This window comes from Nicotiana tabacum, chromosome 6 (assembly GCF_000715075.1).
Source record: "Nicotiana tabacum cultivar K326 chromosome 6, ASM71507v2, whole genome shotgun sequence".
Classification (NCBI taxonomy): domain Eukaryota; kingdom Viridiplantae; phylum Streptophyta; class Magnoliopsida; order Solanales; family Solanaceae; genus Nicotiana; species Nicotiana tabacum.
This window is the reverse complement of record NC_134085.1, coordinates 160,662,397-160,689,984: the sequence shown is the minus strand read 5'-3', so window position 1 is coordinate 160,689,984 and position 27,588 is coordinate 160,662,397. Positions and strand designations below refer to the sequence as shown.

General features: G+C 36.9%; 1 protein-coding gene across 2 annotated transcripts; it reads left to right on the top strand.

Moving 5' to 3' along the window:
- The first annotated feature begins 29 nt into the window (after window positions 1-29).
- Window positions 30-25,542, top strand: LOC107816504 (putative cyclic nucleotide-gated ion channel 20, chloroplastic). 2 transcript variants are annotated; one of them, XM_016642226.2, is made up of 13 exons: window positions 30-263; window positions 1,539-2,058; window positions 3,516-3,707; window positions 4,925-5,023; window positions 5,891-6,028; window positions 6,342-6,590; window positions 6,820-7,080; window positions 11,213-11,358; window positions 11,849-11,926; window positions 18,525-18,654; window positions 20,936-21,182; window positions 24,151-24,313; window positions 25,364-25,542. In XM_016642226.2, the coding sequence occupies exons 2-13, from the start codon at window positions 1,555-1,557 to the stop codon at window positions 25,458-25,460; spliced, it is 2,304 nt and encodes a 767-aa protein (XP_016497712.1). In that variant the 5' UTR covers window positions 30-263; window positions 1,539-1,554; the 3' UTR covers window positions 25,461-25,542. The 2 variants fall into 2 exon arrangements, with proteins under 2 accessions (XP_016497712.1, XP_016497713.1); XM_016642227.2 differs by lacking the exon at window positions 25,364-25,542 and adding an exon at window positions 24,431-24,601.
- Window positions 25,543-27,588: the final 2,046 nt, after the last annotated feature.

Genomic DNA, 27,588 nt, shown 5'->3' with positions numbered 1-27,588 from the left:
AAATAACTAAAAAGAATTCCAACAAATCTATATTTTCGGTGAAACCACGGAGTCGTCGAGGACGACCAAAGTAGGAAAGGAAACATTAAATGAATTCAACGCTCTCTTCTGAAGTTGTCCCTTTTCTTTTCCCTCTCTACGGCTCCTTTTCTTTCGTAATTTACTACCAACTCCTCTACTCTCTCCTCTGTCTCTCTGCTGAAATTCCCAGTACAAGAAGCAGATTTTTCCCATTGAACCCATAATTCAGCTGGAACTATCAGGTTTACTTTCTTGCTTTAGTAGAGATAGCTTTTCTTTACTTGGTTTTACTTGTTCGACACGTTTCTTTGAGGTTCTTGGTATTATATTTCTCTATTCCTTTTCTTACAGTTGAAGGTGAAATGTTTTCTGATGTTTGTCAATCTTTTTTCTTTAATTTTTATTGGGAATGCATGTCGACAGGTAAAATTAGCCTCAGTGAAGCATGTTATTGATCAAAAAAGTTTTTCTTAAAATTTCTATGAGAGCAAAACAAAAGACAACTAAACAACTTGACATATCTATGTTTTAATGTTACAAGAAAAATTACACGAGGATATGATTGGAAGATAATGAATTTGACAAAATAATTATACTCTCAAATTATGTCTCTTAAGTTTCATAATATCATACCCTGAAATTAAATGCTCTAATAGCTATGTGAATATAATTTCTACCTGAAGGGAGATTTAAATTAATTAGCTGCAGTGGTGGAACTAAGTAGAGTGAAGGGGGTTGTCTGAAAATTACAGTGTGCAAATAGGGTTAAAATAACTTTTTTTTGGTTATATGTGAGCTGTTGAATCCTCTTCACATGAAGGAAAATTCAAGTATTGTAGTGAAGGGGGTTCAAAAGTTGCTTTAGGCCATAGGTTTAAATCCCAACTGTAATATCGTTTTTCGTTTTTTGAATCCCCTTGTACAAAATTTCTGGTTCTGCCACTGCTTAGCTGCTAGATATCCATTTTTATAGTATTGGAAGTGAAAGCGAAGTTAGAGTGACAGTACTAAGAAGAATAATAACTTATTTCATAATGAATCTAACTTATGGTTTTCTGTTGATACAAGCCTTTTCCTCTAAAGAAAACTACTATTTTAATGCATTATAATGAATTCCCAGTACTGGAAGTATTTGAACAGAAGTATACAGATCTATATGTCTCAGGAGATGAATGCACACTCACAACTACTTATTCATCTCTGTTGCGTATACAGCTTTTACAGTTGTCTCAATATGCTATTGTCTGAAAACTTTGGTTCACTTTGGATGGTGGTTTTCTGCTTTCCTCCTGAGGTCCTGGAAATTTGCTAATTTGCTTTATTAAGTTGCATTAACTAATCCAGCTTACTTCAGAAATTTGTTTCGAGTGCTCATCAAACTTTTATTTCTTTGTTGGATTTTGTAGTTTCTGTTGACAAAGACTTGTGAAGTCATTTTGCACCTTCTGTTCTTTAAGCTTTCAAGCTTCATGACAAAAGCTTTTCTTCATTAAAATGCTGCTAATTTCCTCTTGTAGGTTGAGTATCTGAGGGATGGGAACTTCTGAAATAGATGAGATGCCGATGTTATCATCATCATATCCGCAGTCTAATGAAATTGATGGCTTTCAAGATCAACGTTTTACGTACAGGACAAGGAGTGCATCCTTATCAATGCCAATGAGCTCTATGGATTCCTTTGGAAATGATAGTAGTTTTGTAGGCTATACCGGTCCTTTGAGAAGTGAGGGACGAACTTCATTGGTTCATATGAGCGGGCCATTATATATTAGTCACAAGCCTGAGAATAGCTCTCGGCCCACTCCCACTGCAGTAGTGCACAAACCAACTCTGCCAACAACAGAAAAATATCCTTCAATTGGCAGTGGAGAACAAAATGGTTGGACTAATAATGACTACACTGGAAAAAATGAACATCTATTGAAGTCCGGTCAACTGGGCATGTGCAGTGATCCTTACTGCACAACATGCCCAACTGATAACCATTTGAAAGCACAAAAAAAAAGTTCGAAGTCTGCAGATATGTTTGATCACCAGGTATTGCACTTTGCTCAAGTTAAATGTATGCCTTCCTAGCTATGTTGCTGCGATGTGTTTTTTTAGAGCCCCCATTCTAGCTTTATCTACCTTGCACACTATTTTCAAAGGTTTATCATCTCGCATAGTCAAAATTTCACCTTTGGCCACATAGGAAGTTTCGCTTTTTGTTGGGTTTTTATTGTTTTGTAAACAACTGTGCATGTCCAATCAAGTTTCCCTATTTTTGCATTCAAGTTGATGATATACTTTTGAATCCATAATGCTCAAACTTTGGTGTTATTCTCGGTTATGGTTCTTGCAATTAAAAGAGCTTTGTGGTTCCCAGTTCCAATATCCCTTATTCGAATGACCTTGTCCATATCTCAAATAAGATTTTTAGTCTGTATTCATCAGCTTAAACATTTTGCAAGTTTTTGGTGTAAGAGTAGTATACTGGAAAATGTGAAACAATACTTGGATTTCTAGATATTCTAGGGAGGATTACATAATAGGCTATTTTTTATCCTTCTGGCCATGTATTTTTGTGTACCATCTTGGTACTTTACTTAATGACAACCTTTACGTTATAAAAAAAACTGTAGTGCAAGTTCAATTGTAAGTATATTTGTCGCTTTGTTAACAGTTGACAAGGATGATTATATGGTAGCGCTGATTTACAGTCCAATATTAAAATACTCCACCCTTCCACCCATCCACCCATTATGTCTTTGTTTGTGCTAATTATAGTCTTTCTGGCGTAGTGCGAATGGTGAAAATAGAAATGGAAGATGTTCTAGCAACTTCCTGCAATTATTCTCAAGATGTTATAAGGATGAGAAGGGAGTGTGTAGTCTATGTAGATAAAGATGAATAGTATACTGTAGCATAAGATCTGTTGTCCAAAAAAGTGGTCTAAAGCTGCTTCCAATTATGCTTTCATTGTTTCATTCGGGAGGATGAACTAGACTTTTTCCATCGCCCCATAGTTATGGCAAGTCTTGAGTAAAAATGGTTGCCTCCTCAAAGTTAGTTAAGGCTCTGGCAGATGGTGTTCCATGTCATTTCCTGAAAAGGAAATGAAAGAGATGAATAGAGTTGTCCTGTTCTCATGGCAATTGATGCAAACTTTAAGCTTAAATACTCCATGGGCCTGTGCACGCTGAAGGCTTCAATGGTGTTATGGCCTATTTCTTCTTCTTCTTTTTTTTTTTTTTTTTTGATAAGGTAAATTGTATTAATCAAAAGGGAGAAAAAACTCTCGTGTACAAGAAGTATACCAAAAAGTAGAGAATTTACATCACCTATTTCTTCTTATTCTTTTTTTTTTTTTTTTGAATTTTCTGGATTTGCTTTGTTAGAGGTATCCCGATGTTGCTGTTAGATGTATTATCTCATTTCCTATGAATTTCAAAGGATGCACTGGATGTTAAGCTGTCTAAATTCTCGTGTTTTGCTCTTATTGTTCTTATCTACAGTTCCATAATATGCTGTATGGAGATACAAAAGGATGGGCGAAGAGAACTTGTTCTTTCTTGTATCCATATATTCCTGGTGTCATGAATCCTCATGCGAAGATTGTCCAGAAGTGGAACAAATTTTTTGTCATCTCATGCCTATTTGCATTATTTATAGATCCCCTGTTCTTCTTTTTGCTTAATGTCCAACAGGTATTCTTTTGTAGTTCTATGAAAGTAAAATTACTTTTCCTTCTATATTTGGTTATGTAGGATAAGGCATACATATTTTTGTGTAAAATCTGTCACTTAGCTTGTGCTACTTAGATCTAGGTACATGCAGTATATTTCCAAAGTGCACATAATATGCCATGCTTTTACCTGGATATGAAAGAATCAAGTCATTCTGTCTCTCACCCATTAAGTTATACTACTATCTAAGATGTGCAAATTCGTTTCTCTCAAGCAGGAAGTGAATAGATTGGTGAGGAAATGATAGCTTTTGCAGAACCAGAATTATTTAATATAATGAAAGTTTGTCCTTCTGAAATTTTTGTGAGCATGACAGGCATATACAAATATGTAAAATGATCACTCATCACCTTGTGCATACTGAAATTAGAGTTTCCTTTCTGTATTGTTGCTTTATATGAGCTTCCTATTCTAGAAACTGTGAAGGAATCATAACTCCAATTACCATGCATAATAAAGAACATAACTTTCATTAGAGCAATAGTAAAGTTGTCTCCGTGTGACCTATAAGTCACGGGTTCGAGCGGTGGAAGCAGCCACTAATGCTTGCATCAGGTAGGCTGTCTCTGTCACACCTTTTGGGGTGCGCCCCTTTCCCGAACCCTGCGTGAATGCGAGATACTTTATGCACCGAACTGCCCTTTTAACTATCATGCAGACGACCTATCAATTATAAAAGACTACAAAAGGTTTGCTCTGAAATAAATGAACAGTATTGACTAGCTATGTAACACAGGTTTGTCATTCCAATACTTAGACAAGATCATGCTATGGAAAATCTATTTCATTCTAAGCCACTTTGAGCTCAAGAACATAGAGCCACTTTCTTATGCCTGAGATTAATGACCATTATCTCTAGAACTGAAGTTATTCTCGGAGGTTTTATGCATTTCAGGCTAAGAGTTTAAACTGTTAAAGCAGAAGTCAGATGCTTTTGTAGGCATGTTGTGATCTTCAGACCTATCACTCCTTTAAATAATTGTTCAGACAAGATATTCCTTTCTTTCGATGAATCTTGAATCTAAAATGTCTGTTTTTATTAGGTATCATGGGAATTTTTATTCTATCTTGCTCATTGGAAATTTTTTCATAGTGCCAGAATCTTCTATAGATGATAAACAAGGTTTACAATTGAATTAATTTTCTCTAAAAGATTCATCTTCTTGTTATGATTCTAGGGGAACAAATGCATAGTGCTAAATTGGCAAATGACAAAAATTATTGTGATTTTGAGGAGCATCACTGATATCATTTACTTAATGCACATTCTTCTTCAGGTAACATTTCCCATTTCTCTCTACAGAATCCTTTTTTCTTTCTGATTAGCAACACCAATTTACCTGTGCAATATTCTTTGTGCACCATGTGAGTTGTCATCTGGCACTCTTCTTTTCCTGATCTGGCTGCATAACTGGCTTTTTGGTTATTTCGTTGTTGGTTTTATAATATTTATCTATTATAGGAAGGTATGGAGGTCGAGTATTAGGGTTGTAGGTTAGGAGGTAGTCGAGCTTTTTTCTACTTCGAACCGGGGGTGAGGCTAGTTTGATAGGGTTGATCTTAGACGGCTAGTGGTTAATGTTGTGTTCACACTATCCTTTTGTTCTTCATAGCACCGGGCCTTGTTTACTGGTTATTGTTATTGCATGTCATGTGTTTTCTCATTCTTATGTTGTTGTTATTATTTCTATGGTTTCTGTTGACGGTACTGATATATTGTCTTTTCTCGTCTTTTTCGTTTTCTTGAGCGAGAGTCTATCGGAAATAACCTCTCTGCCCCATCAGGGTAGGGGTAAGGTCTGCATACACAGTACCCTCTCCAGACCCCACTTGTAGGATTTTATTGGGTCGTTGTTGTTTTTGTTGTTATTGTTATTGTACTATATTGTTTCTCCATAATGACATTTTTATTCTTCTGCAGATTAAAGCTATTCCAGAAATATATATTGGCAGTTCTACTGCATCCCATTTAATGCTTAGTCAATTCAATGTGACAACTAAATAGTTAATAGATCAAAAGCTGGTTGACCTTACTTTAGTTACTTCCACTTTTCTGCATAGAGACAAGTGTTTGACACTCACTTTCGTTCATCTTATTTATTATTTCTATAATGTGCGGGTACATGATGTCAATTTTTTTGCAGTTCCGCTTAGCTTATGTTGTTCCTGAATCTAGGGTGGTGGGAGCAGGTGACCTGGTTGACCACCCTAAAATGATTGCTATAAATTATCTTTCTGGATACTTTGTTGTTGACTTTTTTGTCGTACTACCACTTCCTCAGGTAAATGTGTCTTCCCTGTCTTATGTTTCTCTAACCTACATTTCTGTGTACTCCATAATTAGACATGCTAGGAGCCAATACTGATAGAATTAGTAATGAAAAGTTAATTCTCTCGCATATCTAAGTGCTTCTATGTACACCATGAACGCAATGACACCAACTTTTTAGCTGATTGTAGTAGGACAACCTTATGTTGACTTTATTGTACCCAACCTGAACATAGGAGTTCAGCTGTTAGTAAAGTTAATTCCCTTGTTGCCTTCTCTGCCACTTGTTGGTTTTGAGGTATAATTAACATATCCGCTATGTGCAGATCATCATTTTGTTGGTTTTACCCAAGTCTATTGGATCATCTGGGGTAAATTACACGAAGAATCTACTGTGGGCAGCTATACTACTCCAGTACAATTCTAGGTTGTACAGGATTTATTATTTGGTTGCTGGCCAGTCTCCAAGTGGTTTTATATTTGAGTCAATATGGGCAACTTTTGTCATAAATCTTCTCATAATTGTTGTATCAAGCAATATAGTGGGCTCATTGTGGTATCTTTTTGGTTTACAGGTGAAAACTTGTTCTTCACAGTACTTAGTTTTTCTGTTCCTTACTTCAGTTTAATTATATCATTGTTTATGAAGCCATTACTTCTACTTCTTAGTAGACTTCTGCGGGTAGAGGGGTTTTAGGGCATGCATAAAACAAATATATTGAAAATCATTAAGTGCTTTCAACAAGTTTCCTTGTCCTTGTTTTCAAAACATACTCTGATTAAACTTTTTTCCTCCATCTCTAGAGGGTTAATCTATGCCTTCAAGGTGCTTGTCGTAGCTCAAACATAGAAAGGTGTATGGAGTTCATAGACTGTGGTCATGGCACCGATTACACAAAGTTTCGGTCAGATATTACATGGGACCAGTGGAAGAACAATACTGATGCAGTTGCTTGTTTTACTGAAGGTAGTTTTGACTTTGGGATCTATAAACAAGCTGTTGATCTCACCACCAAACAGAATGTTGTCACAAGATATGTGTACTCATTCTTTTGGGGCTTCCAGGTATATTTACCCAGCCTTTATGATTGTGGGACATAATCTGCTTATTTCTATACCAGCTGTTAAAAAAATGTAATTTGTATACATGCTCTAGTGGATCTATGTATGTTTTGCTGCAGAGCTATTGATATTTCTATATGACACCAGATTTAAGTAAGACTACTTCTTTAATAAAAAATTATTAACTTTTTTTTTTTGGGAATACAACGTAGGTGTCCCCCAACGTTTTGGTCAAGTTCTATGGTAGGCAAAAGGTTCGTTGTTTTGTAGGGACTTCTAGATTAGATCCGCATTGCATGATAAGCTGTTCAGATATTGTCATACCTTTACCCTATATTTATAAACTAGGGCAAGGAAGGAAGGGAATATAAAATTACCTATGTATTATTAAACCTAAATTGGGTGTATCTGCTAAAAACTACGGTAGAGCTGTTTATGATCAGGGTCGGATATGCTTTGGCACCAGGTTCATCTAAATCTCGCATTTTCGACGCGGAGTATGGATTTTATATGAAAACCCACAAAATTTTCAACAAATATTAATCTAAACCCATAATTTTAGAAGTATGATGAGTTCATTGCTAAGAACCTTAGAGGTCAAACCCATCAAGTTATAATCCTGGATCTGCCTCTGTTTATCATTATTCATGGTGGATTTAATTTTACCAAAGATGATGACAATGTGAACTTTCAACCATTTACGCATTGGAGTGATTGTTTCTTAGTTTGTGCCAAAGCATTTGTAAAGCGTGCAGAAATTGTTGGGCCCAAACTGGAATTATAGCTCACTTTCCACTTACTTCCTTAAATCAAACAAGGGATGGGAAATTACCTTCCTTTCTTTATCTTTCCCTATTTTCCAAACGTAAGACCAGGAGTCGAGCCGATATGATTAGTATTTTATAATTCTATTTCGTGTGTGTTTGTGGTTTCATTATGCTCCTATCTTCTTCTTTTTTTAAAATCTTTTTTACGTCTTATATAAATTTGATGTCTTTGAGGAGTTTTCAATATCTTAATTTGACTTCTTGACTTTGATACTGATGTGCATGATTCTCTAGTCTCTTCTTCGTGTCAGTGTAAGGAATCATAGTTTCATCATGCATTTTGGGTATACTTTTTTTCTCTTTTTTGTTGGATGTAAGAAAAGTTCACCAAAGAGAATTTGAGACTGCAAGGCTGAAGAACAATTTCATATCATAAGCAGCCCAGTGCACGAAGCATCCGTGTTCACGCAGGGTCGGGAAAGGGCTACACCCAAGGGCTTGGGGTGTGATGTAGGCATCCTACCCTAATACAAGCAGCAATGGCTGATTCCACAGTTCGAACCCATGATCGGTCACATGGAGACAACTTTATTGTTGCTCCAAGGCTCCCTTCAAGAAGTGAAATTCTGGAGCTCCACATTATACAAGTTTTGAAAAAGTTTACTCATCAAGCCGAAAAACAACTAGTCTTTTTCCTCTGTTTCTCATACCAGAAAACAAGCTTTGATAAGTTGATGCGATTTGAGCACACACTAGCCATTACAAGTAATATAATCTAAATAAGATGTGGATCCCACAAGAATTAGGTTTTATATAGAGAAAAAGGTTAAATTTGTCCCTCTACTTTAACATATTATCCACGTTTATCCCTAATTCTACTATCGGTCCAAATTCGTCCCTACCATTAAGAAAGTAGACAAACATATCCCCAACCCTAACGGCTGTCCACTGTGGCAAGGGACCCACTCAATAAAAAATGCCACATAATTAATTCTAAATTTTCTTTTCTCTTCTTCTACCTAACATCTTAATCCCTTGCCCTCCACCGTTACATCAACCTAAACCACTAAACCCATGAAAGAACTGGGTATTTAGTACTTTGTGGCGGCGCCTTGAAGGGTTGAACCATCGTCCTCTGCCTTGAAACCACACTGAGACAACCTTCCACCACCATTTTCAACCTTCCTTCGTCTTCATTTGTTAAAATCGCTGGCCTTCACTGTTTGCTAAAACAAAAAAGGACTCAATAATTAAAATTGCTTGCTTGCTAATAAACTGTGTAGTATTAATACACCATATTCACTCACCATTATCTTAACACCAAATTTTCCTTTTTAGTCTCTTACCTGCATTTTTAGATTACAAAATTAAAACTTTCCAATTTTTTCTATCACTTTTTTCTTTTGATTCTTGTTTTTTTCTTTTCTCGGTGTTACCGATATGTCTAGATTAGTATAAAAAACGGAAGAATGGAGCTTTGGAAATCTGAAAATAGTGAAAGAAAAAGGGTTCTAGTTGTTTTCAAGTGTCAATGGAGAAGGTAAATGTATGGGCTGTGATTTTGCCCATTTTTTAATTGATTACGGTAGTATTTTTGTTTGACAAGTAATGGTTCTATGTGGTTTTGCCATCCATGGAGATGGGTGGGGTGAAAGGGAAGGTAAATAATGGTAGAGGGCAAGGGAGAGAAAGGGGATAGATTCTGATTGTAGGGAAAAGGAGAAAGAAAAAAAATAAAAAAATAATTACGTGGCATTTTTTATTGACTGGGTCCCTTGCCACAATGGACAACTGTTAGGGGTTGGGGATATGTTTGTCTACTTTCTTAACGGTAGGGACGAATTTGGACCAATAGTAAAATTAGGGATAAATGTGGATAATTTTCTAAAGTAGAGGGACAAATTTGGCCTTTTTCCCATATATATAAATTTGGACCAATAGTAGAATTAGGGATAAACGTGGATAATTTTCTAAAGTAGAGGGACAAATTTGACCTTTTTCCCTTATATATATCTTTATATATAGAGACAGATATGTATGTATGTATACACACACAATCAAAGCAATGTTGTTATATGCATTATCTGAGAGATCGATTTGGTAGTGAAAAGGTGGATCTACGACAAGTGAAATAGTTTACTCACACTTGAGATGAAACTGAGTCAGGGTTAAGAAGTTTATCAATGATAAATAATGTTCTGAAATCTGTTTCATCTAATGCTCAAATCTATGGTTAATAAGCATGAACTGCATTTAATTATTTCTCTGAAGTAAGATTGTCCTTTTGAGGTACAATTGGTAATTATGAATTTTCTAAGCTTATAAGTTCTCCTTGGTAATTTATATCCATAGATCCTTCACAACGCAAGAAGCACCATCACACTAGCTTTCTTAAAATGGTAACCGTCCTATATATGCAATGTCCTTTTCGCTGAATTGCCTATTCTAGATACTCTTGGTTCAAAGACGCCATTTCAGTTTAGATCTTAAAACTTGCATGCCACACTGAAGATCTTGTTTCAACACGACTCCATCAACATACTTTGGGTTCTCACCACATTTAACATAGATATTGCATATAACAAGTTTGACAAGCATAGATATACCATTTCATGAAAGCAAAAGTGAAGATCTATTAGTTAAACCTTAGATTTAAGCAAAAGGATTCATTTATTCCCAACTTAAATAGTGTTAACACTTACCATTATAGAGTTACAAAGAATCATGAAAAATTCAAAAAGAGGGAAAGAAAAAGAAATGAAGAACTAGAACAGAAAGCTTTGTTCTCAGACCTTCCTCCCTGTAAAGTTCCCAAGAAGTCTGAGGACCTTATATTATGGAAGTTGAAATGCATGTTCCTCAAGGGGGAAGAAAGTTGCCAAGAAGTCTGAGGACTTTATATGATAAAATTTGAAAAATTTGGTGCAAGTTGTGGAACGGCTTTCTTGGCGACTTTATGCTGCTTTGGTGTTGAATTTTGATACAGGGTCATTGATGTGCTGTGGCAATTCTTCAGTGCTGCAGTGCTGAAAATAAAACCTTTTTCTTCCTAGTTTCTTCCTGTGCCGCAGCAGCTAAACTCATAGTGCTGCAGCAGTGTGCTCTTCTGCTTATACTCTTCTTTTTTGCTCAATGTTGTAATTTTTCTTCTCTCCTACATAATTAAAGTAATCAAGTCAGAAATTTACGCAAGCATTAAAAACCCATCTTTGATTGAGCATCTCTTGGCAGAATAATATCAATGCAATTTCATCCGATCATGAGCCAACCCAGGAGCTTTGTACATTGCATTCACTAAGTTACTAGTGTCACTTAATGTGGAAATTATATTTTTCGACCCATAATTTTTAAATGGTGTATTTACAAAGCAAATTAGTACACTGGCTGGCAATCAAGTCCCGAGTTATTTTCTGTTGGAAGTTGTTTTCACAATTGCTATCATCGGAACGGGACTCCTACTTTTTGCACTCCTGATTGGAAATATGCAGAGCTTTCAGCAGTCTCTAAATCGCAGGTACATTTTACTATTCTAAATAAACTAGATCAGTTTTTGTGTATGCCAAGGAGGCCTATTTTTAATGAAATGTATTTAATGATTGTGGATAAACATGTTTTCTATTCAGTTTTTCTGTTCCGGAAATGCTACTAGTTAGCAGAAGAAATATATTGTGAGGGAGTGTAACTATATTAATCTGCCACAAGAGTTATACATAAGTATTTTGTAACAATATCTCTTAACTGAAACATGAAGTCTTTGCCTCTTCTCAAAAAAAAGATTAGTTATGTGAGGGAAATTGAAGAAGGAAATGCTTGGAGGAACATTTTTGGATAACAAAACTATTTGGTTGTGTGGAAATTTTAATACATTGTTCACCAGTCTTATTGTATAATATGGTTAACGTTCTCTTACTTGAATGTAATTGTTTGATTTGTTAGTATGTCCTTTGTCTTGATTGTGCACCACTTTTTGGGCAACTGTTGATGAGCATTATTTTTCTCTGCAGGAGGTTAGAAATGTCTCTCAGGCGTCGTGATGTTGGACAATGGATGAGCCATAGGCGCTTTCCAGAAGAACTAAGAAGGTAGCCTTTGATGCTCTTGTTTCTTGACATCTAACTTCTATTATCTGAAGTTCTTCTTCTCCTTAATTTACCTGTATAGATTGATTGCATCCCTGGCTTGGGTATTTGAGGGCATGCCTGATCTGCTATGCATCATCATATCTTACACCTATTTTCCCGTTGTGGAGCCAGGATTTTCACCAAGGGGATTCAAAATATAAAAAAGTACACACACGAAGCTTCCAAGGGGTTTCAATATCTATTATATATACATAAAAAATAAGTTTAACCTTGTATATATAATGTAATTTTCCGTCTAAGGGTTTCAGATGAACCCCCTTGCACTCCCTAGCTCCGCCCATGCTATCTTCATACTTCATTTGTTCTGGACCCCAGTCAAAGCTTGAATTGAAATACTTAAAATTTTCTGTTTCGACTCTGCATTCCACTGTCTAGGATATCACAGTTAAAGAATTATTAAGATTCTATTTATTTAGCTCAATCTGGCTTTATGTTCTGTATGTTTAGTCATGTGGGTTGCCGGTGCAGGAAGCTCAAATTAAGTCTATTTCTAATTGATTTTTTTATAAGAAAATGGATCTTTGGCCTAACTCAACCCCAAAAGTTAGCTTATGAGGTGAGAATTGCTTAATACCATATAAAGAGACCAAATATCCACATCTACAGGATGAGGGAACTCAACCCGTAACACCTCCCTCCGGCACGCGTGCATGCGCATGCCCAGGATGGGACATCTAGAGCGTGGGTGATATAAGATTGGGGCCTAACATCTGGTAAACCGTGAATTGGAATTGCTTGGCTTTGATGGGATGATAAGAAAATGGATCTTGGGACTAACTCAACCAAAAAAGCTAGCTCTTAAGTTGAGGATTGCCCAATACTATATAAGGAGACCAAGTACCCACACCCCACCCAATGTGGAAACTCGACAATTGTTTGATGTAAATTTTAGTTTTATGAGATGTTGCATGGTTGTTTCTTGTCTAAATATCTAACTAAGTTAATAGTCCTTACTAACTTATAATCATATCCTTGATAGTCCTCTCTGGCTAGTGAGTCTTATAGTTGGATGTCCAAATACACTTTTATTGTTTAACTTAATTAGAGTTGAATTTTGAGAATTAACAGAGAAAGGTTTTCATGCCCTTGTGAGTTTTAAGGACATAAAGTTCATTCTTCCTTCTCCACTTATTTCAATGTGCACTTGTCTTGTTTCCCTTCTCTTGTCCTGCATCCTAAGTGTTACACCTATTGGAGCTCTCTGTAATCTTATGTAACTCCATCTGCGTCCCAAGTATTACACCCATTGAGTTCTCTGTAGTGTTCCATATTGTGAGGACATTTCTCCTCACAATATCCAGTCTTTTCTCCACATTGGCCGGTAAGGGGAATAGTTACATCACATAAGTTGGCATTGAGTGCAACACACTGTTGATCAGAATTAGTTGATCGCCCAGAAAGAGATTGACGTTTCCATCATGCTAATCTTTTCTCACATCTTGGATCTTTCTATCATTCCTTTCCATATTTCATGCGATTTATACCCAAGGGAAGACCCAAATAGCTAGTTGGTGGAGAATCAACTTGGCAGTCTAGTATACCAACAAGTATTGAAACAGTCTGCAATGGGTTCACAGAAAACATAAAACTTTTTCTCCAATTTACTTTTAGGCCATACTGTGTTGATTAGCATGATTAAATGAAATTTGATTATATTTAGGAGATTGTTGATTAGCATGATTTCAGGAGATTTGATTGTATTTAGGAGATTTGTTTTTGTTTGATTTGATTTGATAGCTGGATTGATTGTATAGATTTATAATTAGCAGTAGGAGCTTTGTATTAATTCCCTTGCTCAGCTATGTAAACACACATAGAAATACAAGAAGGTTTTTCTTCTTCTCAAAATCTACATGGTATTAGAGCCATTGCAGCCTTTTTGAGGTGAGTTATCTCCCTCGCAGCACTAGGGTTCCGTTTTTTCAAAGAGGTCCGAGTTTTCTCTCTCTTGGTGGTCGTCCGCAACACAAACTCCTTCTGGTCGTTCTTTTCTGTTGGGATAGCTGGAACATTCCGAGCCTGTCCCTACCAGTTTTGATTTTTTCGTTCACCAGAGTTTAAGGTTCTGTCGAGGAGGATTATTTTTGAGCAATTTCTTTAGATTTCCTTCTGATTGGGCAGAAGATGTGGAGACATTCAAGGAGGCAGTTTCTGGAGAAATCTTGTCTTCGGATGAAATTCAACTTTTTCGTCGCCTCCTAGCCAAACTTGACTTTGCTAATGTTGCCACATCCAATTATGTGCAATGAGGTACTACCTTTGCTGCTCACCTTAATTCTTGGATTGTTGATTCTGGTGCAAATAGACATGTGACAAGCTCTTCTAAAGGCATTCAAAACTATTCTCCATGTTTCAAAGGAGATAAATGTTAAAATAGCTAATGGTTCTTTAACACCTATCTCTAGAACATGTTCTGTCATTTGTATTCCTAATATTAAACTATCATTCGTGCTCCATGTCCCTGAGTTCTCTGTCAATCTTTTATCTGTTAGTGCCATCAGCAAAGTTCTAAACTGTCAAATCGAGTTATTTCTCGATCATTGTATTTTTCAGGATTTCAAACAAGGAAAAGTTTGGCAGTGGTAGATTGCGTGATGACTTTTATATATTAGATGGAATTCAAAACTCTGGTCAAGCCTTTTTAGGGACATAAAAATATCAACCAAGAAATAATACGGTGACATAGACGGTTAAGACACCCATCATCCTTTGTTTTGAAGAAGTTATATCCCGATTTGTTTTCAAGGACTCAATTTGAATTTTTGTTCTGTGATGCATGTAAATATGTCAAGCATACTAGGAACTCTTATCCCGTGAGTGATAATAGAAGCAGAATTCTGTTTATGACTATTCATTCTGATGTATGGGGTCTTACCTAAACTGTTTCTTTGACTAGTAGTCGATGGTTTGTCACTTTCATTGATTGCTGCACTAGGATGACTTTGGTGTATTTGTTAAAAGCCAAAAGTGAAGTTTTATCTTGTTTTCAGTCATTTCATAAGATGATTTGTACTCAATTTGATACCAAAATAAAAATCTTGAGAACTAACAATGGCAGCGAATACATGGATAAAAGATTTAGTGCTTATTGGAGTCTAATGTGATTGTCTATCAGACTAGTTGTCCTTACACTAGTACACAAATTGGGGTCATTGAAAGAAAAAATAGACATTTGATAGAAGTAGCAGGATCTCTTATGTTCACCATGCATCTACCAAAACCTTACTGGGGATGTTATTCTAGTGACTACCTATCTTATCAACAGAACGCCACTTTAAACCCTCAATTTTCAAAGTCCTCTGGAAGTTTTAAAGGGTAAGAATGAATATATTGTTCCTCCAAAGGTGTTTGGGTGTGTTTGCTTTGTCCATACTAGGAATTCTGGGAAACTTGATCCTATAGCTATAAAGTGTGCTTGCATCGGGTATTCTCCCGCACAGAAAGGTTACAAATGTTATCATCCTTCATCTAGGAGATCTTTTGTTAGCATGGATGTTGCCTTTTGAGAATCTGAGCTCTATTTAGTATTACCTCATCACCTCTTCATGGGGAGAGCAGTAAGGAGGAAGAGGTGATTCTATCTTGTTCCATTACTGGACCTCTTGATGACATTGTCATATGGGAAAGTGAAATTAGAGAGAATTCAGGGGGAGACTATTGGGCGTTTGAATAGGCCTGATTTGAATGGCGTTTGGATAGGCCTGATTTGAAAACTTACTCAAGAAGAAATAAAGCAGAAGAAGCCATCATGCAATCTACTAAAGCTGAACCTTCTTTTATTGGTGAGTTATCTACATTTCCTAATGAGTTAGATGTGCTTATTGCTCACAGAAAACGAGTTAGATCTTGCACCACCAAACACCCTTTATCTAATTTTGTCTTCTATAATTCTTTGTCTCCTTCCTATAGAGCCTTTGCCTTGTCTATTTCTTCTATGTCTTCCTCAAAATTGGAGGACATCTTTTGCAGATTCCAAATGGAAGCAAGTTATGATTGAAGAAATGAAGGCCTTGTCAAAAAATGACACTTGGGAACTTGCCACTTCACCACCGACAAGAAGTTGGTTGGCTGCAAATAGGTCTTCACTACGAAGAACAAAGCTGATGGCTCAATTGAAAAACTTAAAGTAAGATTACTGGCTAAGGGATTCACTAAGACTTATGGAGTGGATTATTAAGAGACATTTGCCTATATTGCTAAGATGAACACTATTAGAATTCTTTTGTCTTGTGCAATTAATCTTGATTGGGTCTTGCAACACTTTGATGTGAAGAATGTCAAGGAAATGTATGCAGATTGAAGCAATCCCCCAAAGCTTGGTTTGACAGATTCTGCAAACCAATAATCTCCTTCGATTACCAACAAAGTAATGCTGATCACACCCTCTTCTTATGACATCAAACGAGTAAACTCACTCTTCTCATAGTTTATGTTGATGGCATAGTAATGCAAGGAGATGACAAATAGGAGATGGTCCGATTGAAGAAGTTGGTGACACATGAATTTGAGATCAAAAATCTAGGAAAATTGCAGCACTTATTGGGAATTGAGGTTGCTAGATCAAAAAGAGGAATATTTAATCTTCAAAGGAAGTATATTCTGGATCTTTTGAGAGAAACTCGTATGGCAGGTTGCAGACCCGCAGAATCGCCTATTGAAAGCATCACAAGTTACAAAGCGTAGTTGGAGAGTCAGTTAATAAGGAGAGATATCAGAGGTTGGTTGGAAGACTCATTTATCTCTCCCACACTAGACCAAACATAGCCTATTTATTTAGCCTGGTGAGTCAGTTCATGCATGATCCTCGAGATCCTCATATTCAAGCGGTCTTTTGCATTTTGCGGTATCTGAAGTCTACTCCAGGGAAAGGTCTACCTTTCTTCCAAATAGAATCCTTTACAGACGCGAATTGGCTGGATCTCTAGATGACAAGATGATCTACATCCGGTTATTGTATGCTCGTATGAGGAAACTTGGTTACTTGGAGAAGCAAGAAGCAAAGTGTAGTTGCTAGATCAAGTGCGGAGATAGAATATAGAGCTATGGCCTAGGATTTTTGCGAACTGCTTTGGCTACAAAAGCTACTAGAGGAATTGAGAATGTTTGAAAAAGGAAAACTTTCCTTGTACTGTGACAATAAGGCTGCCATCAATATAACTCATAATCCAGTCCACCATGACCGAACAAAGCATGTGGAAATTGATTGACACTTCATCAAAGAAAAACTGGTGTCTTGAGTTTATTTCATGTGCCATCGAAAAAACAACTAGCTGATGTGTTTACCAAAGGTCTCAACAAGCGAACTTTCCATATATTGAGTTGCAAGTTGGGCATGTGCGACATCTTTGCACCAACTTGAGGGAGACTGTTGATTAGCATGATTCAACGAGATTTGATTATATTTAGGAGATTGTTGATCAACATAATTTCAAGAGATTTGATTATATTTAGTATATTTGATTTTATTTGATTATATATATTTATTTTATTTCTTTAATTAGCATTGCTCATAGGATGTAAACACACACAGAAATACGAGAAGTCTTTTCTTGTTCTCAAAATCTACATATTTTACTTTAAAACCAGTTGCTATCGGCCTTAAATGCCTTATTTGTTCCATGCCATCATATAATACTAATGTATAATCAGCATACACAAATGTGAGATTTCCATATTGTGGGTCTTACTGCTAGCTACTTTAAAACCCTTTATCCAACCATTATGACTGGCTATTCTTTTCATTCTGCTGAACTTCATGACCAGTAGGAACAGGAAAAAAGAGAAAGGATCTCCTTATCTAATACCACTTTGTGAAGGGAAGAAGCGCATAGGAAAAATCTTACCGTGCTGATACAAAAGAATATCCATTTGATCCATTCCCTTCCAAATCCCATGCCCTTAAGGACAGTGCAGTTGGAAATCCCAGTTCACACGGTCATATGCATTTTCAATACCAACTTGCATGGAATTCCAGGCTATTTACTTTTTAATCTGGTATCTGCACACTCATTAGCTATAAGGCAAGCACCTATGATCTGCCTCCCCTCAGTGAAATCCATCTGATGTCTATCAACCAACTTGTGCATCACCTTCAAATCTTTCAGTCAAAAGCTTACAAATGATTTTGTAAAAATTGGACTACCCTTTCCACCTCCGAGTCTTGGATAGCTATTAACTCTCTAATGATAGTAAGAATATCAAAAATTATATGGACAAAACTATTGTACTTTTGGAAATTGAGTAACGACTGTATCTCTACTTCTAAGTGAAAGACCCCGAGATAGATTGATTCTAGGAGAGCTGTAATGCGAGGGCATTTTCCTAAATGGACCACGCTGAAGCTTCCTATTAATTGTTCAAGAAATATAGAAGAGGCTGTCATTGTATTTCTTTTATTCTTGCGAATTAAAGCATCAGCAATATGATCAATGTATCCAAAATGAGAAACTACCATGCGTCCTAGAAATGAGCTTTTATTGAAATCTTTCTCATTACTGCACTACAAGGAAACCTAAAGGCATGATCCTCTCCCTTGTAGGCGAGTTCTAGAGGCTGAGAGATATAATTGGGCAGCTACCAGAGGGGTCAACGAAGAAATGCTACTAGAGAATCTTCCCGAAGATGTTCAAAGAGATATTAGGAGACATCTTTTTAGATTCATCAAAAAGGTGAATTTCACTGGACTATCATTTGGATCATTTTTCTCTTTATTCTCTTATTTCTCATGCTTTTCATAGACGAGCTCACTTGCAGACATATATTGTGATGGAATCATTGAGTCTAGCCAATCAAGGTTTAGATTGTGAAACATTTCAACTTTTTGTTAATCTAGTTTAACCAAATTGAACTGACAGGGAAAAAGGGGCTTCCTGGTTTGGGTTAGATTTAAGTTGTTTAACCTTCCCCAGCATGGAAGAGATTCGTTGATTGGAAGCTTGGAACTTGTAACATCAGGGAAACTTTGTCCTTCCATCAAAGCTTGCCTTCTCAGCAAGTCTGACATGATATGTGCTCTGAAGTCTGAACTATCTTAGGTCACTTTGAATTATGTTATGATTGTGATGATCTTTTTTTCCCAGAGAAGTAAAAATTCCTTCATCAATAATAGTGACAAGCATGTACAAAATGGATATATGGCTTAACCACAACTCGTTTATCAAATTATCTCATCCCTCTATACACACTGATGTTATTTTTTTTACACCAAATCTATAAATTGAACATGAAAGCACCAATACTGCTTCATACCTTTCACTATGATTGTGTTGATTGTTGTCATTAATATGCTTCATCAAAAAATTATTCGTATCACAATTATGATTTTATATTTGTCATTAAGATTAAGATTGTAATAATCATTATCTGTATCACCATTTTTATTCTTATTGTTCTTGTTGTTCATATCATTACGATCATTGTTATTTGCACATATAAATACATAATTGTTTGTAAATTATGTTCATCCTTAATAAATCCTCTGGTTTGCACATATCATCTCAAGTCTGAGATAATGGTGTTTTCACCACTATTTCAAAAAAATTCAAATAGATCCTTTGTCCTGCACATTTACTCTAGTCTGCGATTAATGGTGCTATTTTGGCGAGAACTGTACGACCCAGGTATATTAGTATAGAAGAACCACATAACATGCAATCACATTTTATTCTTAGTAGGAAGGATGGGTAAAGGTGGTGAAGGAAGAGGGAAGGAAGATGCATTCCTTGAGATGTGCTTTGGAAGGATAACATTGTACTGGCACAAAGAATGCTTTTGATGTGAGATCTAAGGGAGGTGATGGTGTGATGCTAGGGAGACAATGCAATGCTTTTCGGTTTTCCTTCTGTTTCTCAAGAAGAATTTCTGCTATCATATCTTTGAAGAGCAAAGAAAGAGAACTAGTTGATGCAATGTGGAGAGAACACAAGAACCCCAAAAACCTGGGGAATTTCAGTGATTTTACTCGTCACAAAGATACAAAACCTTGAAGAATAGCTTAGATCTGAAAGAAGAGGGAAACCTGGAAATTTGGTGAATCAAGTTTGAAAAGGACTAAGAGTACTGGTGAAAACAAGCACAAAAGGACTAAGACTAATGATGAAAACAAGCACAAGAGAGGAGACCGGAGTGCTGCCTGAATATTCTTTTTTGCTTAGCATCACTTCCTTTGGATTTTGGTCTCTGGACTCTGGCAGTTTAATTGGACTTGTTCTTGTTTTTACTTTTGGTATTGTTTGGTAATTGTGTATGTTCTTTGCTCACTTAAAGGAGCTTTGCAAGGTTGTTGTTTTCATATTCATTTTCTTTAGCACCTGCCATGTTATCGAAGGAAAGGCTTTCAGAAAATGTACTGGATGAATCTATTATGTAGAAACCCAATTGGCCGATTCTCTAGGTGGCACATGGTGTGGGAATTGGAATAAACAGTTAGGATCAATTTTTGTTGTGAGGGAAATTGGGAACAAAAGAACACTACCCAATTAGGTAGATGCAACAAATTTAGAAGGAACAAATAGATGGCAGTTTGGGAGAATGATCAGTAGGGGTCTTTATAGAGCAAGTTTGGGTATGGGTGGCTGGGGATAGGGATAAGGTATGAATGTGGTGATTGTGTGGAGGTGCAAGGGTTAAGGACTGATTTTGTTATGCGCATTACGATAAAGAAATGGATCTAAGGCTTAGCTCAACTAAGCTAGCTCTTGAGGGGAGGATTGTCCAAGACCATAGAATGAGACCAAATCTCCCATCCACAACTTATGTGGGAATTCTGACACATTAAAATACACATTATTTTAGCCATGCAAATTTTAATTTGTCCATTTATTAAAACAGATAATATTTGATCTCTTCCTTCAACAACTTCATGCTACTGGTAGTAAATGGCTCTTTATACTGAACATATATTTTTGGATACTTCGGTCATGCCTTTCACATTATGTTATTGATTTGCAGGTCCAGATATTTGCACTTCTCGATGAACCCATCTTAGATGCTATCTGTGAGAGATTGAGACTGAAAACATACATAGCAGGAAGCAAAGTTTTATACCGTGGTGGTCTGGTTGACAAGATGGTTTTCATAATTCGGGGTAAGATGGAAAGCATTGGAGAAGATGGAAATGTGGCCTCCTTGTCTGAAGGGGATGCCTGTGGGGAAGAACTCCTCACATGGTGCCTTGAGCATTCTTCTATAAACAGAGGTGATTACAGATATTTAAAGATTGTCTTGTGGGTGCATTAATTTTTGGTATATATGCATGATATAATGTTGGCTCTAAATTTATGGTTATTAGATAAGACAATGTTCATTGGAACAGTGTAAGAAGAAAAAACTTGACAAAGCTTTTGAGGCAACTAATTGCACTAGCAGCAGCAACAACAACAACAAACTCAGTTGAGTCCCACAAGTGAGGACTGGGGAGGGTAGCGTGTACGCAGACCTTACCCTACCTAGAGAAGATAGGGAGGTTGTTTCTGATGGACCCTTGGCTCAAAGAAAGATGAAAAACGAAGCAATAGCAACAAGCAGTAACATGAGCTATCAAGTTATAAAAAGATTGAAGCAAAGAAACAACAACTAGTAACAAAAATCTACGACTAAGAAAATACAAGACTAACACTAATACTACTGTTATGGACATGGAAAACGCTCGACTATCTGACCTTCTACCCAAATTCTCGTCCTCCAAAACCTCCTATAAAGGGCCTTGTCCTCCATAAGCTGAAGCATTGCCATGTCTTGCCTAGCAAGCGTACTCATCATTTCAAACAATAAAGTGAACGGATAGAGTACTGTTCCATGAGAAACACCAAATTTGCAATTAATCATTGTTGTTTGAGATATCAAATGTGGAAATGTTTTAAGATTAAAAGGGAAAGTAAGTAATGGCTCACAAGCAAGGGAGAACATGGGATTGGGACTTGGAGTCTCAACTAGCTCAATTCCATCCAAGTGTCTTAATTAAACCTTACTAATCAAACCTAGGTCAATGTCATTAGCCTTGGATATCAATTGCCCATTAGTATTTCCAAACATCTAATAGATTCTTGGTTACCTACTAATTGTTTCCAAATAAATTAGCTAGTCTAACTCGGTTAATTGTCCCTAACCAAGTTGCATCAAGCACATTCCAATTTTGTCTACAAGCATGAATGAGTTATCCCTAACCTCTATCAATAGACTAGGTTTAATTAATACCTTAAGTAACCTAAAATTCTTGTTGATAACTCCAAACTCAACCCTAATTCCCTTTCCCAAGGCAAATCAAGGCAATTTGAGGATGTCTTAGGGTTAGCTACTCCCTTTGGAATCAATATAAAGCCAGAATAATCAAATAATCAAAAGACCCACTCATCAATAATCAAGAAGTCAATAAATACACAAGGTGGAAATTAAGCTAATCAAAACCCAAATCAACAATGCCTCCCAACCTATGTTGCGCGGACTCTCCAAACTGCTGCCGTACCCATATCGGATCCTCCAAAAATTCATTACTTTTGGAGGATCCGGCACACACGCAACGACATTTTCAGAGAGTCCGAGCACCATAGCTCCCATCAAGGTTGTCCAACCCACAAAATTTATACCAAATTTATCAATACAAAATGAGGAAATAAAGAAAGGAGATAAAGGTTGCACTGAAGGGTGTGGCCTAGTGGTCAATAAAGTGAGTTAGAACCATGAGGTCTTAGGTTCAAATCCCAGTAGAGGCAAAAACATTAGGTGATTTCTTCTCATATGTCTAAGCCTTGCTGGACGGAGTTACCTGATATATGTTGCTGGTGGGAGGTGACAAGTATTCCGTGGAATTAGTTGAGGTGCATGCAAGTTGTCCCGGACGCCATGGTTATTAAAAAAAAAGGAGATAAAAGTAAATAAATCTCTCAAAAGTGTAGCTCTAATTCTTCATTCCATGGTGTAGAGAGGTTGAAAGTGCTCCCTCAAGCTTGCTCTAGCAGATATTCAAAATGACCTAATACTACCTATTTATAGTTTAGGGCAACTTCTTACCAAATGTTCCCAAGAATGCCCTTCGGGAGAAAATGCGGACGGCACAAGATGCTGCGGTCCGCATGATGTCTTCGAGTGTTCCGCAGAAATGGCCTGGTGACTCTGGTATTGCGGCCACTGGATTCTCATCTTGACCAGTCTTGCCGGCTATGTTATGTGCTCCACACTTATCACCTGCAGACTGCAAGTCGCCTTGTGCTTTGCTTCTCATTTTGTGTCCAGTCTTTTTGAGTGACTTTTCTCTAACTTATTTGGGACTGAGGCATAGTTGTGGTTGGTGGTGGTGTTTTTTCCATCTTTTGGACTCTTCCACCTTGTCAGCACATTATTTCCTGAAACCATACAAAAGTCATAAGATTTGGCAATAATTATCACTCAAAGACATAACAAGTGCAAGTAAAGTCGAGAATAAATTGGTACAAATCCAACTTATCAGTGTCTTGCAGGACTTATGGATTTTGTCCGTCCTTATGAAACAACTCTTTTTTCTTGTTCTTATTTTGGTCTTATACTAGGACAAATGTGTAGACTATGAAGTTTATACGACATAATTATAATGCAAACGTCCCTGGATTGATGCTTTTCTTGTCTTGTGCTTGATATAAAGCCGATATACAAACTAGAAAATTGACTCCCCCCCCCCCTCTTCCCCACCTTTCTTTTTTGTTTTATCATTTGGAAGCTTTATATCATATATGGTTCACCAAGGTTTGGCTCTCTTACATGTTACATCAGACTAGATAAACTGGAAATGTCAAAAGTTGGATTTTGTCGAAATTTTTGGTGTTGAGAGGATGGACATTCAGTGTCATAAGAATGTCAGGGTCAATAAGTATGTCGTTTATATGTCTACATTTGATGGTTTTGATTTTCAGATAAGTATTTGCTGTGAACTATCAATCAGTGTAATCACAGAGGTGACCCCTGTTTAATGAAGTTAAGCTTACGCAATTTTTATTGAATATAATTGAAAACCATATGAAGAGTGGTAAAAACTTAAAACATTGCTGCCTTTAGTCTACCAGTTTATCGGATGGGCTGTCTAACACTTTGATAATCTCCAAGTAATTTTTCCAGTCTTGGAAGAGGTAGAGTTGTGAATTTGAAATACATATTGTAATGATTTCCTATCGTCGCTTTTCATTTTGTCCTTGCAGATGGAAAAAAGATCAGAATTCCAGGACACAGATTGCTGAGCAACAGACTAGTTAGGTGCCTAACAAATGTTGAAGCCTTTATATTACGAGCTGCAGATCTTAAAGAAGTCACCAATCTTTTCGCAAGATTCTCGAGGAGTCCACCTGTTCAAGGTGCCATAAGGTAATTTAAATTTATAGCTACTGAATCTCCAATCCATCTATTTGTTTTGTTGAAAACACTCGATACGTGGTGATAAACAAAATAATGTGGCATGATTTTTCATGGCTCTACCTGTAGTGTCAGATTTGTAAAGCAGACAAGATATGAGAAGATCAACTAGAAGGGCCTCTCTGGAGATGATCATGCCAGATTTACATGTATATGTTTTAAAGTTAGGTGGTGATTCCAAGTCATTAAGCCTTTACTCAAGCTAATGTCACTGATTAAAACCCATTCCGGTTTCTTTCTACTTTCATTCCTGACCACCAACAAAGCCATAATCTTTATCATTCTGCAGAACTAGAACGACACTTAGTCTAGTATAATTGTATTCTCTCCAACTGATAAAGAAATGGACGTTGGGACTAACTCAACCCCAAAAGCTAGTTCACGAGGTGAGGATTGCCAAGCCATATAAAGAGACCAATTCCCCCATCCCTTAGCTGATGTGGAGACTCGACACCAACTGGAGGAAGTTATCATCTTAGTTGTTCAAAAATTTGTGGAATGCTATGTTATCTTTTTAAGCTATCCTTGTGGACAATCCAGAACGTTATACTTCTGCCCCTCTTCTTCCTCATAACAGAATGCCCTGTTTCCCTTATTTCTCGTCTCTTTGTTTCTGCTCCGCATTTCCCTTTTCTGATATATCATAGGCTGGAAGCATTACCTTATGAAAGTTTTTTGCTCTCTTCTATGTTCATCTTTTGCTTTGAGTGATGTTTTTATTATTGGTGGGTTTTTTTTTTTTTGGGGGGGGTGGGGGGGGAGGGGGAGGTTGAGGCGAGATTGCAATGGATTTGCTGGTATCATGGACTAACCAGTGGCTGGAGTTAGATGTAAAGCTTTAAATTGGAGGAAGAAGATTTATGATGCTATTCTCTATATTTTTGTTTTCTTGTTGTTTGATGCTCTTATCTTTTTTGCCATCTTTCAGCTTGGACACTATTTAATAAATAGCTGATAGTCTTTATAGTAGCATGTAAAATATATAAAGAAGGGATATTTCAGGTATGGATCTCCATATGGCCGGCAGCCGGTACAACTTGCCTGGAGATGCAAGAAGAAACGTCAAAGCCGAGCAGACTCTTCCAGCCCCCGATACTAATATATCAATCTTAAACTACTTTAGTATAATTCATTAGTTCTTCTGAATAAACTTTTAAAAATGTACAAATTGTTTGTCTGTATATCTATTTCTACGTTTTGTATGTAATATATAGTAGTTGTAATCAGAATAGGAATGAAACTTTGTATTTAAATAACCAATATATTAACCCCAGATGAATGGTTTATAATGTTTAAAAAAATATGTTGATGAAAAAAATAATCTGTTTTCTTCAGTGGTGTGTGAAGATGGATGATGTGATGTAATACACTTGATGAATGAACAAATTGCGTAGACTAGAGAGCCATACAGAAGTTCGAATATCTTCAGGAACTTATTGAATATTTGAAGTACAACACTTGCCCAGCTCATCTATATGTGTAACATCCCAGACTGTAGTGATGCAAACCCAAACAAATTCGAGCTAGAACAATGAAAGGAAGAGAAACCTAAAGCGTAAAACTAGAAGAATTACCTTTGAACAGATTCTCTAAGCTCAACTAATAGTTGAATGTAATTGAAAGAGAAGAGAGAAGACTAGTTTTATTGATTTAACATCCAAAAGACTGAAAATTACAATAGAGGAAATCAACTATATAGGGGAACATTTTTAGCGGGAAAGTTAGTTACAACTAACTTTTGGAAAGCTACCCCTTTAACTACTTTTAACGGCTTCTAACTAACTAGCTTGAATTAAGCTTTTAACCACCCCCTAATGTTGATGTAATGACTACTCAATGGGATCATACAATACCCCCTTTTTCAAGAATCCTTGTCCTCAAGGATTGAACCGTGGAAACTTCAACTTGAAAGATTGCAATTCTTCGCAAGTATTGTCCTCAGGTGGTGCATTCAGCCACTTAACCAGTATCTATGTGATTGCCTTCCCATTCTTCTTAGCAAGTCTCCTGTCCATAATAGCTTCAGGCTCTAATAGAACATGACCGGAATCAGAGTGCACCACAAGTAATGCTGCAGAGGCAGTATGATTGCCTAGCTTCTTCTTCAACAAGGAAATATGGAAAGTGGGATGAATTTTGGAGTGAGGAGATAGGTCTAGAGTATAAGCAACAGATCCTACCCTAGATAGAATTTGGAATGGACCAAAATATTTGGCAGATAACTTCTGATAAGCATGATCTTTCAGAGAAAGCTGCCTATATGGTTGAAGTTTGATAAAAACCCAATCACCTACATTATAGGACCTTTCTGTTCTGTTTTTGTCTGCATGTACCTTCATTCTGTGCTGAGCCTTCTCTAGTTGTTGCTTGAGAGCCCTCAAGGTGGCTTCCCTGGCCCGTAAACTCATGTCAACTACCTCTAACTGAGAGTCAAAGGGCATATATGGAAGAAGTGGAGGAGGTTTCTGGCCATATACTGCTTCATAAGGGGTCATGTTTGTGGCTAAATGATAGGTGGTATTATACCACCATGCAGCTAGGGGCAACCATAATGGCCAATCCTCATGTTTTTCAAATGTCATGCACCTCAAATAGCACTCCACACACCTATTAACAACTCCAGTCTGTCCATCTGTTTGAGGATGATAGGTAGATGAAGTCAAAAGTGAAACCTTCTATAATCTGAATAGCTCCTGCCAAAATCTGCTGGTGAAAACCTTATCCCTGTCTGAAATTATAGTTTTGGGCATCCCATGTAATTTAAACACCCCATCCATGAAGATCTGAGCTACTTCTAAGGCTGAGTAGGGGTGTTTTAATGCCATGAAATGAGCACCTTTGCTCAATCTGTCTACTACCACAAAGATAACCTCTTTGCTCTGCAGCTTTAGGTAAACCTTCTTTAAAGTCCATAGAGATATCCTGCCACACCTTTTCTAGGATTGGCAAAGGTTGGAGTAGGCCAGGGTATGCCACATTCTCACCCTTGCACCTTTGACAAGTGTCACACTCCCTTATATACTTGTAAACATCTTGCTTCAGCTTCTTCCAATAGAAATCCTGTTTAATTCTCTTGTAGGTAGCAATAATTCCAGAATGACCTCCCATAGAGCTGTCATGATAGAATGTTAGTAGATGCTTCCTCAAAGACTGATCAGCTCCTACCATCATCTTACCTTTCCCGCCGAGTATACCTCCAGTGAAAGAATAATAAGGCTTGGAATTGG

What these genes read in the sequence shown, in the direction of transcription:
- LOC107816504 (XM_016642226.2), top strand. Translation starts at nt 1,555, where the DNA reads ATGGGAACTTCTGAAATAGATGAGATGCCGATGTTATCATCATCATAT. An exon ending in TAATGCACATTCTTCTTCAG is followed by an intron (nt 5,024 to 5,890) that starts GTAACATTTCCC and finishes ATTTTTTTGCAG; the next exon opens with TTCCGCTTAGCTTATGTTGT. An exon ending in TTTCCAGAAGAACTAAGAAG is followed by an intron (nt 11,927 to 18,524) that starts GTAGCCTTTGAT and finishes TCTCCCTTGTAG; the next exon opens with GCGAGTTCTAGAGGCTGAGA.